General features: G+C 39.6%; 2 protein-coding genes across 2 annotated transcripts in view; both read left to right on the forward strand.

Moving 5' to 3' along the window:
- LOC308280903 (complement C3-like) overlaps window positions 1–6,924 on the forward strand; it is a 61,012-nt gene extending 54,088 nt beyond the window's left edge. The window contains exons 38-43 of the mRNA XM_080720974.1: window positions 1,177–1,279; window positions 2,033–2,128; window positions 4,217–4,309; window positions 4,546–4,629; window positions 6,221–6,374; window positions 6,632–6,924. Of these exons, the coding sequence (XP_080577100.1) occupies window positions 1,177–1,279; window positions 2,033–2,128; window positions 4,217–4,309; window positions 4,546–4,629; window positions 6,221–6,374; window positions 6,632–6,773 (672 nt within the window). The 3' untranslated portion in view covers window positions 6,774–6,924. The remainder of the gene's footprint in view (window positions 1–1,176; window positions 1,280–2,032; window positions 2,129–4,216; window positions 4,310–4,545; window positions 4,630–6,220; window positions 6,375–6,631) is intronic.
- Window positions 6,925–12,956: 6,032 nt separating this feature from the next.
- LOC308281647 (histone chaperone asf1b-B-like) lies at window positions 12,957–17,676 on the forward strand. The gene is made up of 4 exons (XM_080721881.1): window positions 12,957–13,201; window positions 14,113–14,228; window positions 14,680–14,856; window positions 16,355–17,676. The coding sequence occupies exons 1-4, from the start codon at window positions 13,093–13,095 to the stop codon at window positions 16,553–16,555; spliced, it is 603 nt and encodes a 200-aa protein (XP_080578007.1). The 5' UTR covers window positions 12,957–13,092; the 3' UTR covers window positions 16,556–17,676.
- The last annotated feature ends 637 nt before the right edge of the window (window positions 17,677–18,313 follow it).

The raw sequence follows: 18,313 nt of genomic DNA on the forward strand, positions 1-18,313 counted from the left end.
TTTACCCCCCGCTGTCATGTTAATTAGTGAAGTATTGGGTTTTTTGCATTGAAACCTGTTTAGTTGAATTCCTAGACCCCAAAAATGTACACTTTGACACCAATATTATTATTTTAGCTCTAACAGAAGCAAAGTTGGGGTCTGGTGTAATAGTGGTTTATTGTTGGCGGCCATTTTTAAAATGGCTATAGATAGAAAATGAAGGGTGATCTAAATTGTCTCTTTGGATACATTGTTTCCTATGGCCCTAAGGTACTTCCATACCAAAGGAAAAGTAAATCAAAGTTTAGGGGGAGGGGTGGGGGGGTAGGTTACCCTGTTAAAACGTCTTATTTTTCATGAAATTTGCATATTTTACCCCCCCGCTGTCATGTTAATTAGTGAAGTATTGAGTTTTTTGCTTTGAAACCTATTTAATTGAATTCCTAGACCCCAAAAATGTACACTTTGACACCAATATTATTATTATAGCTCTAACAGGAGCAAAGATATGGGGTCTGGTGTAATAGTGGTTTATTGTTGGCGGCCATTTTTTAAATGGCTATAAAAAGAAAATGAAGGTCGATCTAACTTGTCTCTTTGGATAAATTCTTTCCTATGGCCCTAAGGTACTTCCATACCAAAGGAAAAGTAAATCAAAGTTTAGGGGGAGGGGTGGGGGGGTAGGTTACCCTGTTAAAACGTCTTATTTTTCATGAAATTTGCATATTTTACCCCCCCGCTGTCATGTTAATCAGTGAAGTATTGGTTTTTTTGCTTTGAAACCTATTTAATTGAATTCCTAGACCCCAAAAATGTTCACTTTGACACCAATATTATTATTATAGCTCTAACAGAAGCAAAGATATGGTGTCTGGTGTAATAGTGGTTTATTGTTGGCGGCCATTTTTAAAATGGCTATAAAAAGAAAATGAAGGGTGATCTAACTTGTCTCTTTGGATAAATTCTTTCCAATGGCCCTAAGGTACTTCCATACCAAAGGGGACCTTTGCATCATGACTTGAAGTAAAATGTGTCTTAGAGCCTCCACTAATACTGTAAATACTGATTATCACAATCCTCTCTCTCTCTCTCTCTCTCTCTCTCTCTCTCTCTCTCTCTCTCTCTCACTCACATTCACACACACACTATATCAATCTTCCTCTGTCTCTTAACTTGGTGTTTGCCTTTCTCTAGGTGTCTCACACAAAACCAGATGAGATTGTGTTTAGAGTCACCGGGACAATGAAAGTGGGCATCATGCAACCTGCAGCAGTGTCCGTCTATGAGTACTACGATCGTGAGTTGACAGGAGCTCTCCCTCTGCCACTTGCTCTGTTGGGTTACTCACACACACATACACACAATCATACACAAACACATATAGTAGCCTACATCATGCAATAATACATACATAACATCATACAAAAAAGATATGCTTCATTTAAAATAAATACATCATACAACAATAAATCATACAAAGATATGCATACATCATACATAGATAGGCTATAATAGATATACCGTTGGTGCATGTTGAGATTGGCACATTTTCTGGGGCAACCTGCCAAGATCACACATGTCACACGTGTCTTCTTTTTCTTTTTCTTTTTTTTACTTAAAAAAATCGCCTACAATGAAGTGCATTTGAAACTACATCGCAATGCACATCATGGGGTGATCACTGCTTGCCTCCTGTGAATTGTTTTGTTTTTGTTTATTTTATTTTGTTGCTGAGTGAGATCAGCAGACAACGTGACGTGAGTGAGATTAAAAAAGAAAACCTGGGTGAAATCTGCCAATCTCAATGGGCAGTTAGGCACTAATGGTACTATAAGTCACTCCTGCAATATAGAACGTGCAGACCAGTGGAGTGCTCCAGTATTCTTTATTGGGTAGTCTCCTGAAGTGCCCAGATGTTGTTCTGTCTGTGTATTATTTGTAATTTATGCTATATGAGCCATTAACGTTTTCATTCTTATATTTGTTCGTTCTATCTCTGTCTGTCTGCAAAAATCACAGGCATCTCTCTCTCTTTTTGTTCTCCTCGTAGAGAAGAAATGTGTGAAATTCTACCATGCAGTGAGGCAAGAGGGAGAGCTGTTAACGCTCTGTGGAAAGAACGACCGTGAATGTACATGTGCTGAAGGTCAGAACAATAACGCCTCATTTCCTGTGGTGTAAAAAGTACTTAAATCCTTTACTTAAATCGAATGAAAGTTTCAATACCGCAATGTAGGAACACTCCGATACAAGCCAAAGTCCAGAATTCAAACTTTACTTAAGTAAAAGTACGAATGTTTTGGCATCAAAATGTACTTAAAAGTAAAAGTACTCATTATGCAGAATGTCCCGTTTCAAGTTTTCAAATAAAGACATCTTTTGAAAATAACAGATCTACAAAATCACAATGCATCGCTCTGCAACGCATTGTGAGCTTGTAGATTGCCTATTTTCAAATGTTCGAAATGTATACCGAGCTGAAGTGGTTAATGTATGTTTTGTAATAACTACACACTAAAAACTGCTGGGTAGATTCATCTACCCAAAATCTGAGTAAAAAATGGTTTACCCATTATGGGTTATTATAATGGTGTTTGTATGTATAATGGGTTGTTTTGTACAGCTCATACATTACCCAGCTGCTGAGTAAAATTGTTTTACTCAGTATGGGTAGTTTTAAACTTAAGCTGGTCACCTGGTATGCAAAGCATGCTGGGAAAAGCATTTCTCTAGGTTTTCATGGATATTTTCTAAGCTTTTGGTAGCTAAAAATGCTAAATGTATCATATCCATGTGTCTGCCTTGGCAAGCTGACTGTCATATGCCAAAACCCTAACCGTAACTGCTAGGCTGCTAGCTTATGCTTGAGCTCCCTCCCCCTGCTGTTCTGAAAGAACTCATGATAAATTTGAGGTTAGTATGTTGATCTCTCTGATTATAGCGTTTCAACATTGTTGCATAATTTACAATTATGTACCTTTATGTTGATATTGCTATATTTGGAACAAATTATCTGAGAAAAAAACCCTAAAACAAATCTTATCTTATGTTAATGTTAAATAAAGTTAGCATGGTCATTTACGATGAGTAAAATATACTTCCCACATGTGGATAAAATATATACTAAATAATAGTGGTTGACCCAGAGTGAGTAAAAAATTCTACCCAGATGTGGTAGAATATCTTACTACGGTGCTGGGTAGAAAGGACCTACCCATTTTGCTGTGTAAGATTTACTACTGTTGGGTAGGTCCAATAGTTACCCAGGGGTGGGTTATAATACAACCCAGATCGGGTTATTTTCAACCCAGCCGTTTTTAGTGTGTAGTAAGACACCTCAGGTTGTGCCATGTCTTGGCCGTTGTCCAGTGATGTATATCGGACAAGTTATCCATAATCTCCATATATGGGCATAAAAGGGATTCTGAGTGGTTCCCATGACATCACAACATACAATCCATTTTATGCCCATACATGGAGACCCCTGTCTGAACCAGCCACATCACTGTGATGTCACCTGTTTATGCCCATATATGGAGATCCCTAATCTGAGTATCTGACATCATTGTGATGTCACACTGATGTGTCAGGGGAACAACAGTCTCAGGCGTGACAGAGATACGGACAAGATGTGCCGTTTTCATGGTTAACTGCGACCTATGGTCGCAATAATCAAAATCTACAAAGTAACTAAAGTTGTCAAATAAATGTAGTGAGTGAAAGTACAATATTTGCCTCTGAGATGTAGTGGAGTAGAAGTAAAAGTACTGAAAATTTAAAATATTCAAGTAAGTTACAAAAGATATATACTTAGTTACTTTAGTTAATTTCCATACAATGCTATGCACCTGTGATGTCCGAATTGTGACACAGCTGTCACAACTGGTCTACTACAGCTTTTCCTTTGCTTTTCTCTGTAATATCATATATGATATTGATGTTGCTATTGCTGCTATTGTATATACAATATATACAAAGTATCTGTAAACATGATTTGCTAATTTTTACACTAAAACATTATAATACTGTACATAGCTGAGATAGAATACGTAACTTTAATCCTTGGTAGGCTACCCTAAAATAAACTCCAAATTACATAAATTCTGTATATTTTTACTGATACTACATATTGTAATTAATAATACATTTTCTTCTCATTGATACATAATCTCAAGAAGCTCATTCACCCATCACTCACATACTGTATTTAATTTGTGAACAAATGCATTTCTAGAGAGCTGCAGTATGCAGAAGAAGGGCAACATTAACAATGATGAGCGTACTGCAAAGGCCTGTGAGACTGCAGTGGGCAGAAGCATAGATTTTGGTAAGTGTCCCTGTTAGCGTGTGTGTGTGTGTGTGTGTGTGTGTGTGTGTGTGTGTGTGTGTGTGTGTGTGTGTGTGTGTGTGTGTGTGTGTGTGTGTGTGTGTGTGTGTGTGTGTGTGTGTGTGTGTGTGTGTGTGTGTGTGTGTGCGCGCGCGCGCGCGTTTTTCTGTGAGTCTGAGAGAGTCCTTGTACAGTAAACTGCTCTAACAGTGTGCAACCTACCTGTCTGCCCTCAGTGTACAAAGCGAGACTGGAACGATTTGAAGATGCTAAATCCACGGACATTTACCACATGAGCATAGAAAACGTCTACAAGCCAGGTAGATATGCCTCTCTCTCTCTTATAGGTTGATCTATTTTAATTGACTCATTGTAACATTCGCCTTCATTTCTTCCCCCTCACATATCTTGGTCTGAAGCACTGTAAATAGTGGTTCTTTATGTGGGGTTCGGGGACAAAATCAGTTTAACCACTTTAAACTTATATATCAGCTTTTGAAAATAGCCAATCTACAAGCTCACAGCGTGTCATGAATCATGATGCCACGTGATGTGAATCTGAGGGTGGAAATTAATGTGGAAAATATTCACACACAAATAATTTGAACAAAATGATTAATAATTAATATGAGAAATAATTTGACCAAAATAATTGATATGAGAAATAGTCAGGAATGTAGTGGCAGTGTGCACAAGAAATGTGTAGGCTGATCAGTCCAGTGGTTTGCGGACACACAGACAAACAGACAAGGTGCCAGACCGTCTGACATAGTGTGTCAAAGACATTCTGTATTTGGGCACTCAGAAATCATAAGCACACAATAAGACAAAGACAACAATTCAGATTTCAAAGGATGAGAGATTTTGGTACTCGAGTAGGAGTAGGTACATCCTCCTGTCTGACCCAAAGTGTGTCCGGTCTGATTACAGCTTATTGCGACCATACTGTAGATAGCAGTTACAGCAACTATGAACAACCGGCACATCTTGTGTGTGTATCTCTATCAGTCACGCCTGACACTGTGGTTCCCCTCGTTCTGGCTTCACTGTGATGTCACACTAACAGAATCCCTTTTATGCCCATACCTATGGAGTTCCCCGATGTCATCAATATTACACCATATCTATTAAACAGGACTTCATATGGGAATGCCCATATATGGAGGAGGCCACATCGGCCACATACCACACTAGCAGAATCCATAATATGGCCAAGACAGATGGCCAAGACAACCCATATCTGTGTGGCTGGTTCTACAGACAGGGATCTCCATGTATGGGCATAAAAGGGTATGATGTCAGATGTCATAGATATCATAGGACTTTCACATAACAAATAAATGAGTAAGCATGTTTGGGCTCTCACAGCATATCTCCTTATACAGTTAATGGATCTCCATATATGGGTACCAGGGGTCTCCATATATGGGTAACTGGTCCAATATACATCACTGGCCAGATGGCCAAGAATTATGTCGCCCTGAGGCGTCTTACTAGTATAGTCTACTGGGTTACACTCTTCTTCTTTACATCAAAGCTTCCTCACATGGTTATAAAAGCTAACACAACTCATTGTAGCACCATCTGTTATTGACAGCAAACTCGCCTGCCTTATGGTGGTGCTTTTTTATATCAGCATTCAAACTGGAGCTTTTAATCATATTTGAAAGCATCCGAAACTAAAGTTTCTATTCTTATTTCTATTTTAGTTCAATACTAGCCTTTCTATTTCACATTTTAACACCCACATCTTAACATTGTGTATACAGTTGATCAATCCATTGGTAAAGAGTTAAATTAACACTGAGGAATGTACTGTGTAAATGGAAGGGTTTTATTCTACGCTCCATAGAATTCTTGTATATTCATGCATGCATTTCATTCACTCTTTACGTTATATTCATGTTACAGGAACTGATATGAATGCAGAGGGGAAGCTCCGTGCATTTCTAAGTTTCCAACACTGCAGAGAGTCTTTGGGATTGACAAAAGATAAGACCTATTTGGTCATGGGCACATCAAACGATATGTACAGAATTGAAAATGGAAACAGAAACGACACAGGGTGAGTTCGCTTTATGTTGCAGCTGTTTTTGAAATAGTTTTCATTTAAAAAAAAAAAACTTTTATACTACCGTATATACTGTATAATATTTTACTTTTTACTTTTCGTTCTGTTCAACATTTGTTTGGTTGTTGTTATCTGTTAATGTCACAATATTGAAAAATAAATTGTATGTGAATGTCCACTGTAGAATTATGTTTATCAGTACTACAACGAGAGGCGATCACAAAATGTATGTTCCTCTCTTTTGTCCGTAGGTACCAGTATCTGCTGGGTGAGAGGACATGGATAGAGCATTGGCCCTCTCAAACAGAATGTCAGGGTGGTGAAGCCAGACCTGTCTGTTTGGGCTTGCAGAAACTGGTGAACTACTTATCATACATTGGATGTCCAGATTAGTTCAAAGCAATATGTTTTCCTTTCCTGACTGGCACATTTTCACTGTTATAAGGGAAGTTACATGTAAGCTGCTCATTTTGTGTTGTGTGCAAAAACATGTCCCGATGTTTCATTCATACCGGTATCTTCATTAAACTGTGTTGGCCCCTCATCACATGGTCTGTCTCATACTGTATCTCCTCATCACATGGTCTGTATCATACTGTACCGGATATCTCGTGCTAATCAGTCTAAAAGCGCGAAATTTTGCACAGATGTAGCTCAGGGTATGCTCTAATGATTTGATCGGCGACCTTCGGGGTCGCCACAGCGGCCAAATCAAGTTGTGCTCCCATTGACTTTCTATACAGGAGGAAAATACCCAGAAACATTTTTTTTTCTGGGTATTTAAGTAGGATCTGAGGGGTCTAACTAGGGGTTTGTCATCATGCTGAATCCATTGCAAGCATTTGTTTTGCACAAAAACATTCCTTGGGCTAGAAATGGCATCAGAAAACGATGCATGTATGGGTGAGCATTCATGTTAGTCGGAGGCCTTAGGGTTTTTTTTCTCGTGCTAATCAGTCTAAAAGCGCCAAATTGTGCACAGATGTAGCCCAAGGCATGCTCTAATGATTTAGCTCGGGCGCCCGAGTCGGCGACTTTCGGGGTCGCCACAGCTCCAGAAAACACCCAAAAAACTCTGAAAAGTGATGACTCATCACTTTTCATCACTAAACCATCGTTTTCTTGGGCCATTTGTAGCCCAAGGAATGTTTTTTGGGCAAAACAAATGCTTTCAATGGATTCAGCATCATTACAAACCCCTAGTTAGACCCCTCAAATCCAACTTAAATACCCAGAAAAAAAAGTGTTTTTCTGGGTATTTTCATCCTGTATTGAAAGTCGATGGGAGCCCAACTTGATTTGGCCGCTGTGGCGACCCCGAAGGTCGCCGACTCGGGCGCCCTAGCTAAATCATTAGAGCATACCCTGGGCTACATCTGTGCAAAATTTCGCATCCACCCTCATCCTCCCCTGTTGGTCTGAGCTCTGAATCTGTCACTCTCCATGGTGCTGAAGCTCTGCAGCTATGTGTCATTCCAAGTCAAGTCAAGAATCAAGTCAAACCTGGTGGATGCTTGCTAATGTTTTGAGTTTGATTCCTTAGTTCCTTAGCCTTCTCACTGCCTAGTCAAAATGTTCATGTCTCTTTACCGTTTTCTCTGTGCATTTGTGCAAAGTCTTATAAAAGCCAGATCTGCTCTCATCCTTTCTATTCTGATCTTGGGTGCACAACTCCGTTCTTACAATAGTAAAGACAGAAGAGAAAATCAAACCTCGGTTCGAAGTGGAGTGGTGAATCTGAGCAGCGTGCGTGCGTACGTGCGTGCGTGCGTGCGTGCGTGTATGTGTGTGTGTGTGTTGAGTGTGCCTGGCCTGCACAAAACAGCGCCCCTCCTTTAACTAGTGTGTTGTGTGTGGCCACTCAAGGTATTGCCAGGCTACGGACACGGCCAGCCAGCCACCCACCCACCCAGCCACCCACGGACATACCCACGGACATACCTGTCTATTGGGAGTGCTTTCACCACTCCAAAAACACACAAAGCAAAGCAGAGGCCAGAGTAGAATGAAATGGCTTTATAAGCCAAATGTCAACATATGAGAGGACAATCAAAACAGGGTAGGCAAATGTCATGTGTCACTCATTCATACAGGTACAAGACAATGTTGGCTGGATGTTTCGCAAGACTACTAAAAACAATGCAACATCAAGATAATAATAAACCTGGAAGTAAAACATAAATAAAAGAAGAATAAAGGTAAAGTTGGTAAAAAAACACAGAAAACACTTCATCAGAGATAAATAAAGTTCACAGAACATTCACAGGCCAGGTGGATAGGCTGAGGAGAAGGTGAAGTGGAGCAAACAGCGAAACTGTGATTTGGGATTAGAGCGGAATACACAGAGAACATGTTAAAACACAAGCATAGCAAGCGAGTGAAAAGCAAAACAAAAATAATAATGAAAACTAATTCTGCTGAGAGGCAGGAGTAGGCGGGGTTGATCTCTAGCCTGATTGAATGTATTGAAGTTTGTTGATAACAATTCTATGATTCAATATTATTACTCATTTAAATCTGCCTATCTAGCAATGATGCATATAAATAAACATGTGCATAAGCTTCATCACCCAATCCAATTCCATTTAATCTTTTGGAATGCTATTTATGAGATTGTGTTGAGTTTTACAGATTGTAGACAAGGCTCTGCTATTTCACTTTAACCATCTGTGAGGTAATAAACACAACCCCTGTGTATTACATCATTTGTGAACGAGCTGGCACTAATGAGTTTATATTTGTGCCACACTTTCATAATGCAATATATTTAATAATCTTTTAGAACTGAAAGGAAATATTTGAAGTCACTCTGGGGAATTGCATGATAAATGTCATAGCTGAATGTAAACTAAAAGAAGGCACATAATCGGAAGATATATCTCCTGAAGGAACATACTGCTGAGGTAAGATAGAACCCATTATTTTCCATGAGGTAACAAAGAGGTAGTCAATATTGTATAGCTACTTCTGAATAATTATTTTACAAAATAAGAAGAAGATTGTAGTTGATACTTTACAAGGTCACTGTTCAAATACAAGCACAAATGTATGAGCTACAGACACTACCTTTTGCTAAAGGTTATGTTTGCTGACTGGAAAACGAAACTAAAGTTTAGTTTGCAGTTTCTCAATTGTTTACTCATTTAAGCCCCTTGCACTCAAGTCTCCATGACCTCTTATACACTAACTCTACAATTGCAAAGTGACTGCATGGTGCTTCATTTCTGCAATTGAACACAGTTCAATTCCTGCGTTTGTTATGTAGAACACAAACAGGTTGAAGAATAAAACATTGCATCGAGTGGCCATCCGAGTGAGCTTGGTGTGAGATATATATATATATATATATATATATATATATATATATATATATATATATATATATATATATATATATATATACATACATACATACATACATAGATATCTTATTTTTCTTTCAGCTAAATCCCATCAGGGTCGCCATAGCGGATCTGACCAAGTTTGGATGTGTGAACTGCAGCTTTAAAAAAGTAAACAGTGCTAACATACAGTACATGCACTGCAGCCATACCAATTTCTGCAGGAAAAGTTTAAACCAGGTGGCATATATATGAGAAGAAAATCATTATTGATATTGACACAAATTACCTATGTCAACACAAACCTAAAAAGCCAACAGGGTTGGGTTTAATGATTAGACAAATTCAGTGTTAAAGGCTATGTTTGCTGACTGGAATCAACATGTTTTATCTTTGAACTGCTGATGTGTTGTACATTCAGGATTGTGAAGTAGGCTAAACAAACAGTTCCAAATAGCTCCAGTCAGTTCATAACAAGCAAATAAACATGTCTGGTGTAACAAGTGTATAATTACTGTGTGATGCATTCAGGATTTAGGAGCAGGATCAAGCATAAACATTAATCATGAACTTTGTACTTCATGTTTTCAGTTTTATGTAATGCTGAAAATGTGGCAAAACTTGATTAGAGGTTCTACAGTATGACATGGGTGAGGTTGCTTGCTGTTAACCAAGTCATCCTTCTCTCAAGCTGACACCTTAAGCACAAAAAGTATAGAATTGACTATTGTTTTTGCCTGCCACAGTGAAGGATACAGCAGAGTTGATTATGGTATGTGTGCCTGCATCAGCAGATTTCTCTGAGTGCATACATGCACGTGTGAGTAGCCTATTTTTTGTGTTTATGAGTCTATTTTCAAAATGCAACAGTGTACAACAGGCTTAGTCCTCCTTGATCTTGAAAAAAATGCTTTGTCTCTTCTATTTGAATTGCATTCAGTGATAGTATTATTGACAAAACTAAGGACCAAGGCCAGTCATGTTGACTCTTAAAAATGATGTAATAGCTTTGAGGGAAAAAGATCCTATTTGATAGGACCCTGACTTTTCCTACATGTGTATGTATTTTATTCTAATATTTTATTTGATTAAAAATGACTATTTCTATGCCTTTAATGGACATGGTCATAATGACCATGTTTTTTTTGTTTGTTTGTTTTTAGACACTCCAGCATGCAAAGGTTTTATGTTGCAATCAGCTGAAGTATTTCAGTCAGTTTAATGGCACCTGTCTTTTTCAACATCTGTGATCACACTGAAAGCTGAATTAAAAAAACAACATGCATTGAATCTTGACCATCAGGTCATATTTCCTGTCAGATATGCATATGCCCTAGGAATCCTTTTGAACGGGGCATCATATCTGGATTTTATACTCTCCTGGTGGACTTCTCGCCCGAAACATCTGAATCTAGATTTAATGCCTGGAACTCTGATTTACAAGGGGAACTAACAATGGATGAGTTTAACACAGCCTGTGAGGAGGCTCAGGCACAGACTAGTAATACTCGTTTAAAATTGCTGCAATATAATTGGCTGATGAGGGTGTATATCACGCCAGAAAAAATAAACAAATTTAATTATAATATCCCAGACACTTGTATCAGATGTATCGATGATAAAGGCACTCTGTTCCATTGTTTGTGGGCATGTCCAAGAATAAAGGAGTTTTGGGAGGAGGTTAGAAAGGAGTTACAACGGATAGTCTACTACTTATTAACATCGAGCTAGATCCAAAACTTTTCTTATTAGGCCTTTACCCGATCGGCCATAAGATAAAAAACTGTGAGATAAAAGTTCTGGACCTTGGGTTCCTACAAGCCGGGTTATCGCCCTTTCATGGAAAAAGACAGGGAAACCTAGCATTGCTCAATGGTTTAAGGAACTATCTTTATGCCTTCCTTTAGAAAGAATCACATACACTCTCAAAAACAAACAAGAGCTATTTGAGAAAATATGGGGGAATTTTATTCAGTATGTCAAGGGCAACGATCTTTCTTATTTGATGGAGGAAACGGGAGTAGGGTAGCTGCTTTCTCTCTACAGTCACGTGTATGGCCTTGTGGCATAGGACTATGGATGTTAATGGTATATGTGCTCTTTGTTTCATAATTATTTAATATTCTTATTTGTCGTGTTAGTGTCAGGTATTTTGTTTTTAGTTTTTTTTGTATGTTGTATTCTTTTTTTTTTTTTGTCTGAATGTAGCTTTTTATTGTATTGTATTTGTTGTCTTGTATGTCTAAAAAAAGAATGGAAAAAAACACAAAATAAACATAATGTTTAAAAAAAAAAAGATATGCATATGCCAAGGTGAGACATGACCTTGGCTTTGACATGATCTAAATGTCTCAATAGAAGAGCAGGCCAGGCTTTCAAGAAATACATCAGGGTCATTTACTGGGTATGTTTATATGGGTAAAATGTTTGCTCTCTAGTCCCTAGACTAATTTTATTTTACCAAATGCATCTGATGATCTATGCCTGCTGTTATGCCACTTGCTAAGTATGAATCCAACACACACACTTGTGCTCCCTCAAGTGGCTTTTTAATGTAAGTGCATACAGCTGGAAAATAAATCTGCTTCTGATGAGCCTCTATGGTGGCTTTTCTTTAACAAAAACGTGTACTATTTGCTTTGGTGCATGCTCTTTAACAAAGATTATTCCTATTTCTTTTTCTACCATTTTCTTGTATAGGCTACCAGTGGACAGTGGTGGTGGTTCTCAAACTTTTTCATGTCAAGGACCCCCAAATTGACACTTATTACCCCGCGGACCCCCCATTAGAAAAGATATGCCAGGGACCCCCATAAGAGAAGATCTTTTACGTCTCTAGCAATGATTCCTAACCATTTTAATTTCAAGGACCCCCATTTTGACATGCATTAGGCTAGTACGGACCCCCATTTAATGTAATTTCTGAGTCTGCAGATTGTAAAATCAATGTTCATTTGGTTCCATTTGTACACTCTCTGAGTTACAAATACCCATTTGGTTCCTGGCTATCATTTAGCTGGGGACCCCCAGAGTGCCCCAGGGGTCCTTGGGGAGTTCCATGCTTCCAGGGGGACTTTGAGAACCAATGCGACATCTTTCGCTAGATGGCGACAGCGCTCAACACACGTGTGTGAAATAAAAGCTGAAAAAGAGTCGTTGATTCGATGCTGACGTAATTCCGGTTTCCGTCGCGCCGGCGGCATATTGTTAGCGCTAGTTAGTCAGTGTAATTTGTTTTCCTAGATATTGTGTGACTTTTTGGTAATTACGACGACATTCCAATACCCGTGTCAAGCGGTTAACGAAGTGTGTTTATTCAGGCAACACGGTCTCTCTCGCTTTGAGCTCAATACAAGAACATAAGTTAGGAAATGGCTAAGGTGCAAGTGTTGAATGTGGCTGTGCTGGACAATCCAACCCTCTTTGGAAACCCTTTTCAGTTTGAAATGACGTTTGAATGCATGGAGGATTTGCCAGAAGGTGGGTGTTGGTCTATGCTATGCTCTGTGTGTGGCGCAAAGATGTGGAGTAGTATTAGTCATTATATATTTGCTAATTATTTAGCCTATTTCACGTAGCTAGCTCTGGTCAGCCTGCGAGCTTTTGCTACTGGCGAGAGAGAACTCGCTGTGGCACATGCCCACAGCTGTAGCTAGTATACATTGATGGTCGGGGATCATAATAAGTTATGTGTTTGTTATGATGTAGCTCAGCTGTTTCGCGGACAAATGATATTGCAATTTGTTGAAATTTGGCGCTGGCGCGTTTTCTTGCACACGGCGCCACGCCCTCTTCCAGGGATTGGTTCGTTCACGACTTTGCAAGGAGCTCATTGGTGTATCCCGCGTTGCTGTAGTAACAGGAAAAGTCAGCACCATAATAGTCCATATGGTGTCTATAATCTTGAAATGTTGTGACTAGTGACTACTGAAAACTAAAATAAAAAGTGGTCTTAAGTAGGCCTAGTATAGGCCATGGCTACTTTACATTACTTCCATGTCTATTAGTATATACATGATTTGAACATGCACAGTACATCATTGTCAGACATACATTTACCCTCCCCCAACTTATTGTTTATGCCCATAATGACTGTCTAGTGACAGGTTTTGTTCCAAATATAGAAATATTAGGCCTTAATTGCCAAATGATCAGATCATCAAGACCAGTGTTAAATTTTGTTGACTTGACTGTCAGAAAATGTTTGTCGACTACCCTTTGTCACTGACAAACTAAATAAAATCAACCTATGAAGAATAAAACTATGTCAATCATGCATGTAATTGTATCCAACCATTTTCCAAAGCATTATTCTTTATTTTCTTACATTTTGGACTGGACCTGCCTGTTATCCATCGATCTCATTAATGTTTTGCCTTTTGTACTGCTAGATCTAGAGTGGAAGATCATCTACGTGGGTTCGGCTGAGAGTGAGGAATGTGACCAGACTTTGGACTCTGTTCTAGTTGGCCCGGTACCGGCGGGTAGACACATGTTTGTATTCCAGGTGAGATCACTTTGTCTTGATCAGCATCCAGTTATGAAATGTTGAGATCCTTGTAATAAACAGTCAGAGGAATAAACAACAGACTTACTTTATCTCCAGTGTTTGTCCTGCACCTGATTACTAGAGTGGATCTACATGCTCTGTTTTTAAATAATAAATCAAATCTTTGATTGATTCTTTAATAAAAAATCCTTATTTGGTCATGTCATTGTAAAAAGTTTGAAAAAAGAAAAAATAGACAATCTGCAAGCTCACAGCATATTTTAATTTGACACGTGAGCTTGTAGATATGCTATTTTCACTAATTGTCAATATCAACTTTAAAGCATGCTTCTCGATGAATCAAAACCATAATCGATAGAATAATCGCTATTATTGTCAATAAAATAATTGATTGTTGCAGCCCTAATTGGATTACTACCGTATGTGTCGGTCTTATTTCTCCCATCAGGCAGATGCTCCTAACACGGGGCTGATTCCAGAGAGTGATGCTGTAGGCGTTACCGTGGTTCTCATAACCTGCACCTACCTTGGGCAGGAATTCATTCGCATTGGTTATTATGTGAACAATGAATACACAGACCCTGAACTGAGAGAGAATCCACCTCTCAAACCAAACTACACCCAGGTAACAGTTTGCCTATGCCTCACATACAGTAGAGTTCATGTAACTGTTTAGTTTAGTCACAGTGTCACCGTAGTCTGCAGGTTTTTGTTTAGTTTTTATTGTAATGCTTGTGCATAACTTAGCTACATTATCACTTGCCTGAAATAAAGTATTTCACCCTATAGTAATTAAAGAGCTATAGTACTATGTACTGTAGGTGACATTAGATAGGCTTTATGCCATGCTGTTTCTCCATCGTTACCAGTTCATTAACGTATACTTACTTATACGTGGTTAAGGTCTTTACCATAGACTGTAAAAAAAAATATGGACGAAGCGAAGCCATTGGTTTCTATGCTGTGAAAATGACGTTTTTTTTGTCCCTTGTATGGGAGTCGCCATCATTGTTTGAATGGTACCCCAGGAATCATAAGAAATGCTATTGGTTGCCAACGGTCACGTGGAACCGCAGGGATACATGGGAGAATGTGGTGTTGAGCCTCCCGAAATAAAGCACACGAAGGAGAACACAGCAGGCTAGTATCAGTTTAGTTGGCCAATCCCCCCCCCCCCCCCCCTAAAATCTATCATCAAGTTTAACATAAATGGGACCATATTTGCACAAAACGCATATCATGGTGATTGAAAGGGAGTTTTTCACTAGCGACAGCCAGGAACCATAAAGTATTTATGACAACGTTTATTAAGGTTAGAAAATCAAACGGGAAAACGAATGGGGTCCAATGTAGACAAATTCTTTTTGGTATCTCGCGGGGGGAAAACAGCGCAACTAGCGGCCAAACATTTGTTTTAAATCGGCGGAACTATGCCCCTGGTCTTATGCACTGGGGGTGTTTTTTGTGTGTAACCTGGTCGTGTCAGAATGCATTCACATAGAACACAAATATTTTGTGACGAAAAGACGACACAATCTTTATTTGGAATAAGCAAATAAAACCTGTATCACATGTATGAATGTGATTATATGCTCCTGTATTGTTTGTTCGGCATGCCCCCAGTGTGTAAAAGGGCCGTTTTGGAGCCTCACCCCAGATGTAGCCTACAGTAGGCTGCATACTAAAGCTGATGATGCTGGTTAATATCACAGGATATTGGGCAGTGTGGTGGGTTTTATGGACCCAAAGCACCTTGCAGAGCAGAGCCTGACCCACTGAGAAATGTTCCATTGCAGCTCGGGCATCGTGCCGGCATCAGACGGCGTCCAAAAAATTAACGGGCGAATTTTGAGGTTGGACACGTCACCGAATGCAGCGCATTGATTAAAAAGGGAACATTCCCTGCGTCGATGCCGGCATGGCGCGCGATGGCTGCAGTGGAGCCCTGGCGTTGGTGATAAGCACCGGTCCTTGCCAAGCAGGTCACAGTGCTTGTTGTCTGTTTATATGTAATGTAGCCCTCCTCCTTCAACCCCATATTACCCATGTAAAGGCTACAAAAATACTTGGAAGAGTGATTGAATGTGACTCTACTCTTGCCCCTTTTCTCTCCTTTCTCTCAGCTGCAGAGGAATATCTTGGCCTCCAACCCCCGTGTCACACGCTTCCATATCAACTGGGAGGGCACCGCAGATAAAATGGAGGACAGTGAGAACGTTGACCCCACCCCTAACACCAGCAACAGCATGCTTCCTCCGTCCTGTTTACCTGGCAAGGCTCCGCCCCTTGGAATGATGCTTGACAACTCAATGGACTGCATGTAGGAGCCACGTTTATACACATCATGGACAAGACCCACTGTAACGTAAACACTCACGCAGACGTGGACACGCAAACATATTATGTCTCATAGATGTGTATATATGTGGTAATGAGGAAAAGATGATAAATTACACGGATGGGACAACTCTTTCTGCACAAATGGGACTTCACTCACTCATCTCCAGCACTGCCTTAAATCTCTTGTTCTGTTTATAAGCTCAGCCTGAAAAAAGGCCCCTGACATGATGACCTTTATCTCTGGGCTGACGCATACAGATCCAAGTTATGTTGCCGTTCTTGGTGCCTGTATTGTGTTGCCTGGAAGAAAACTACTACCATACTCAACAGTACACGTCAAAGCCACGGATGTATTAAGCAACCGTCTGGCACATGACATCTTGACAGAATTGGTTTTGGCTGCCAAAGGGCACTTGTTCTGTGCCGTCTCATCACACCTGTTGGTCAGCTCTGAAGGAGAGCGCGCTAAACTGTGCAAATGACTCATTGATCAACTAAAATAGAATGTGGTACATTTATATCACACATTACCTTATGTTCATATGGTTGAATTATCAATGTGTTCTGATAATGGTTGCTTGGGTTATTTTCTTGCATACATTAGTTTAAACATTTTCTTTCAGTTTTATCAGACCCAGTCTAATGCTGCTTTCCCACTAATGGCGACAAAAGCTACACAAAATCTAAGCATGGTCTGCCACACTGATCATCTAAATGTTGCTTTACATGCTTGCAACAAGCGAGAAAACTATGAAGGAAGGACAATATAAAGGCGTGGCTTAAACACCTCTCCCATTACAAGCAGGAATTGTGTGGAGAGACACGTCACTGCGTCACAAGTTGAAGCCAAGCTTCATCTTTTTTTTCTTCGCTTTTGTAACTCATTGTGCAGTGACAAGTATCGAGTGACAAGTTTATCTTTATGTTGGCTTCCATGGAAAATGGCTTGTAGCCTGACCTTTTTGTTGTTGCTAGTGTGAGTGCAGCATCTCAAAACAAATCTTCAGTATTGCTCCTGGACTACATACAGTTGGGTAGTGTAATCTGAATCCTAAATAATCTTGGTATGATCAAATGGTGTCTGTCTGCACTGACAGGAACTCAACATGGCAAAGCAATACAAAAATGTTTGTCCTATTGCAGGTCTGAATTTTGTTATTTTGTACTAAATGTATTGTCTCAAAGTACTTGTAATATTGTTAGATGGTAATAAAAGTTTGTGTTCTTTTTGGTAATCCTCATGTTGAAACTCTTGTAATTACGTTTTACCTTGCCTTCCACAATTACACAGGTGTTCTGGGTACGGGCTGATTCTTTCCCCACACTCCCTCTTGTTGTTTTCTAATTTCATTCATAAAATTCAGCATCCATCACATCACTCCACCATTTTCACTGTGGCCTCACGTTGCTAGGCAACTGGTCAGAAAGAGGAAGGGGTGATGTCTGCGCCGTTGTTTTGATCCCCCTCTGCCAGGGAAGAAACTGCTCCTCATCCGTCTATCTGCCTGCTTGTTCCCTCTATTCCAGGGGTCTTCAACGTTTTCAGGCCAAGGACCCCTTAGTTGAGAGAGAGAGAGGGGTGAATCGGGGACCCCCACAACCTGTTCATAGATTCCATATAGTTTCATCATTTGACAGCACAATCATCAGTGTATTTTGGATTCTTGTCAGTTTGTATTTTCAGTTATTTAACCACTTGAACCATCAATACTTGATTGACATTGACAATTGACATTTCACTC

This window comes from Nannobrachium achirus (assembly GCF_963921795.1).
Source record: "Nannobrachium achirus genome assembly, chromosome: 3".
Lineage (NCBI taxonomy): Eukaryota > Metazoa > Chordata > Actinopteri > Myctophiformes > Myctophidae > Nannobrachium > Nannobrachium achirus.

Excerpts from the sequence above, each read along its gene's own strand:
- LOC308281647 (XM_080721881.1), top strand. The coding sequence starts at position 13,093 with ATGGCTAAGGTGCAAGTGTTGAATGTGGCTGTGCTGGACAATCCAACC. Across the intron at positions 13,202-14,112 it reads CATGGAGGATTTGCCAGAAG|ATCTAGAGTGGAAGATCATC; the intron begins GTGGGTGTTGGT and ends TTGTACTGCTAG. Across the intron at positions 14,857-16,354 it reads TCAAACCAAACTACACCCAG|CTGCAGAGGAATATCTTGGC; the intron begins GTAACAGTTTGC and ends CCTTTCTCTCAG.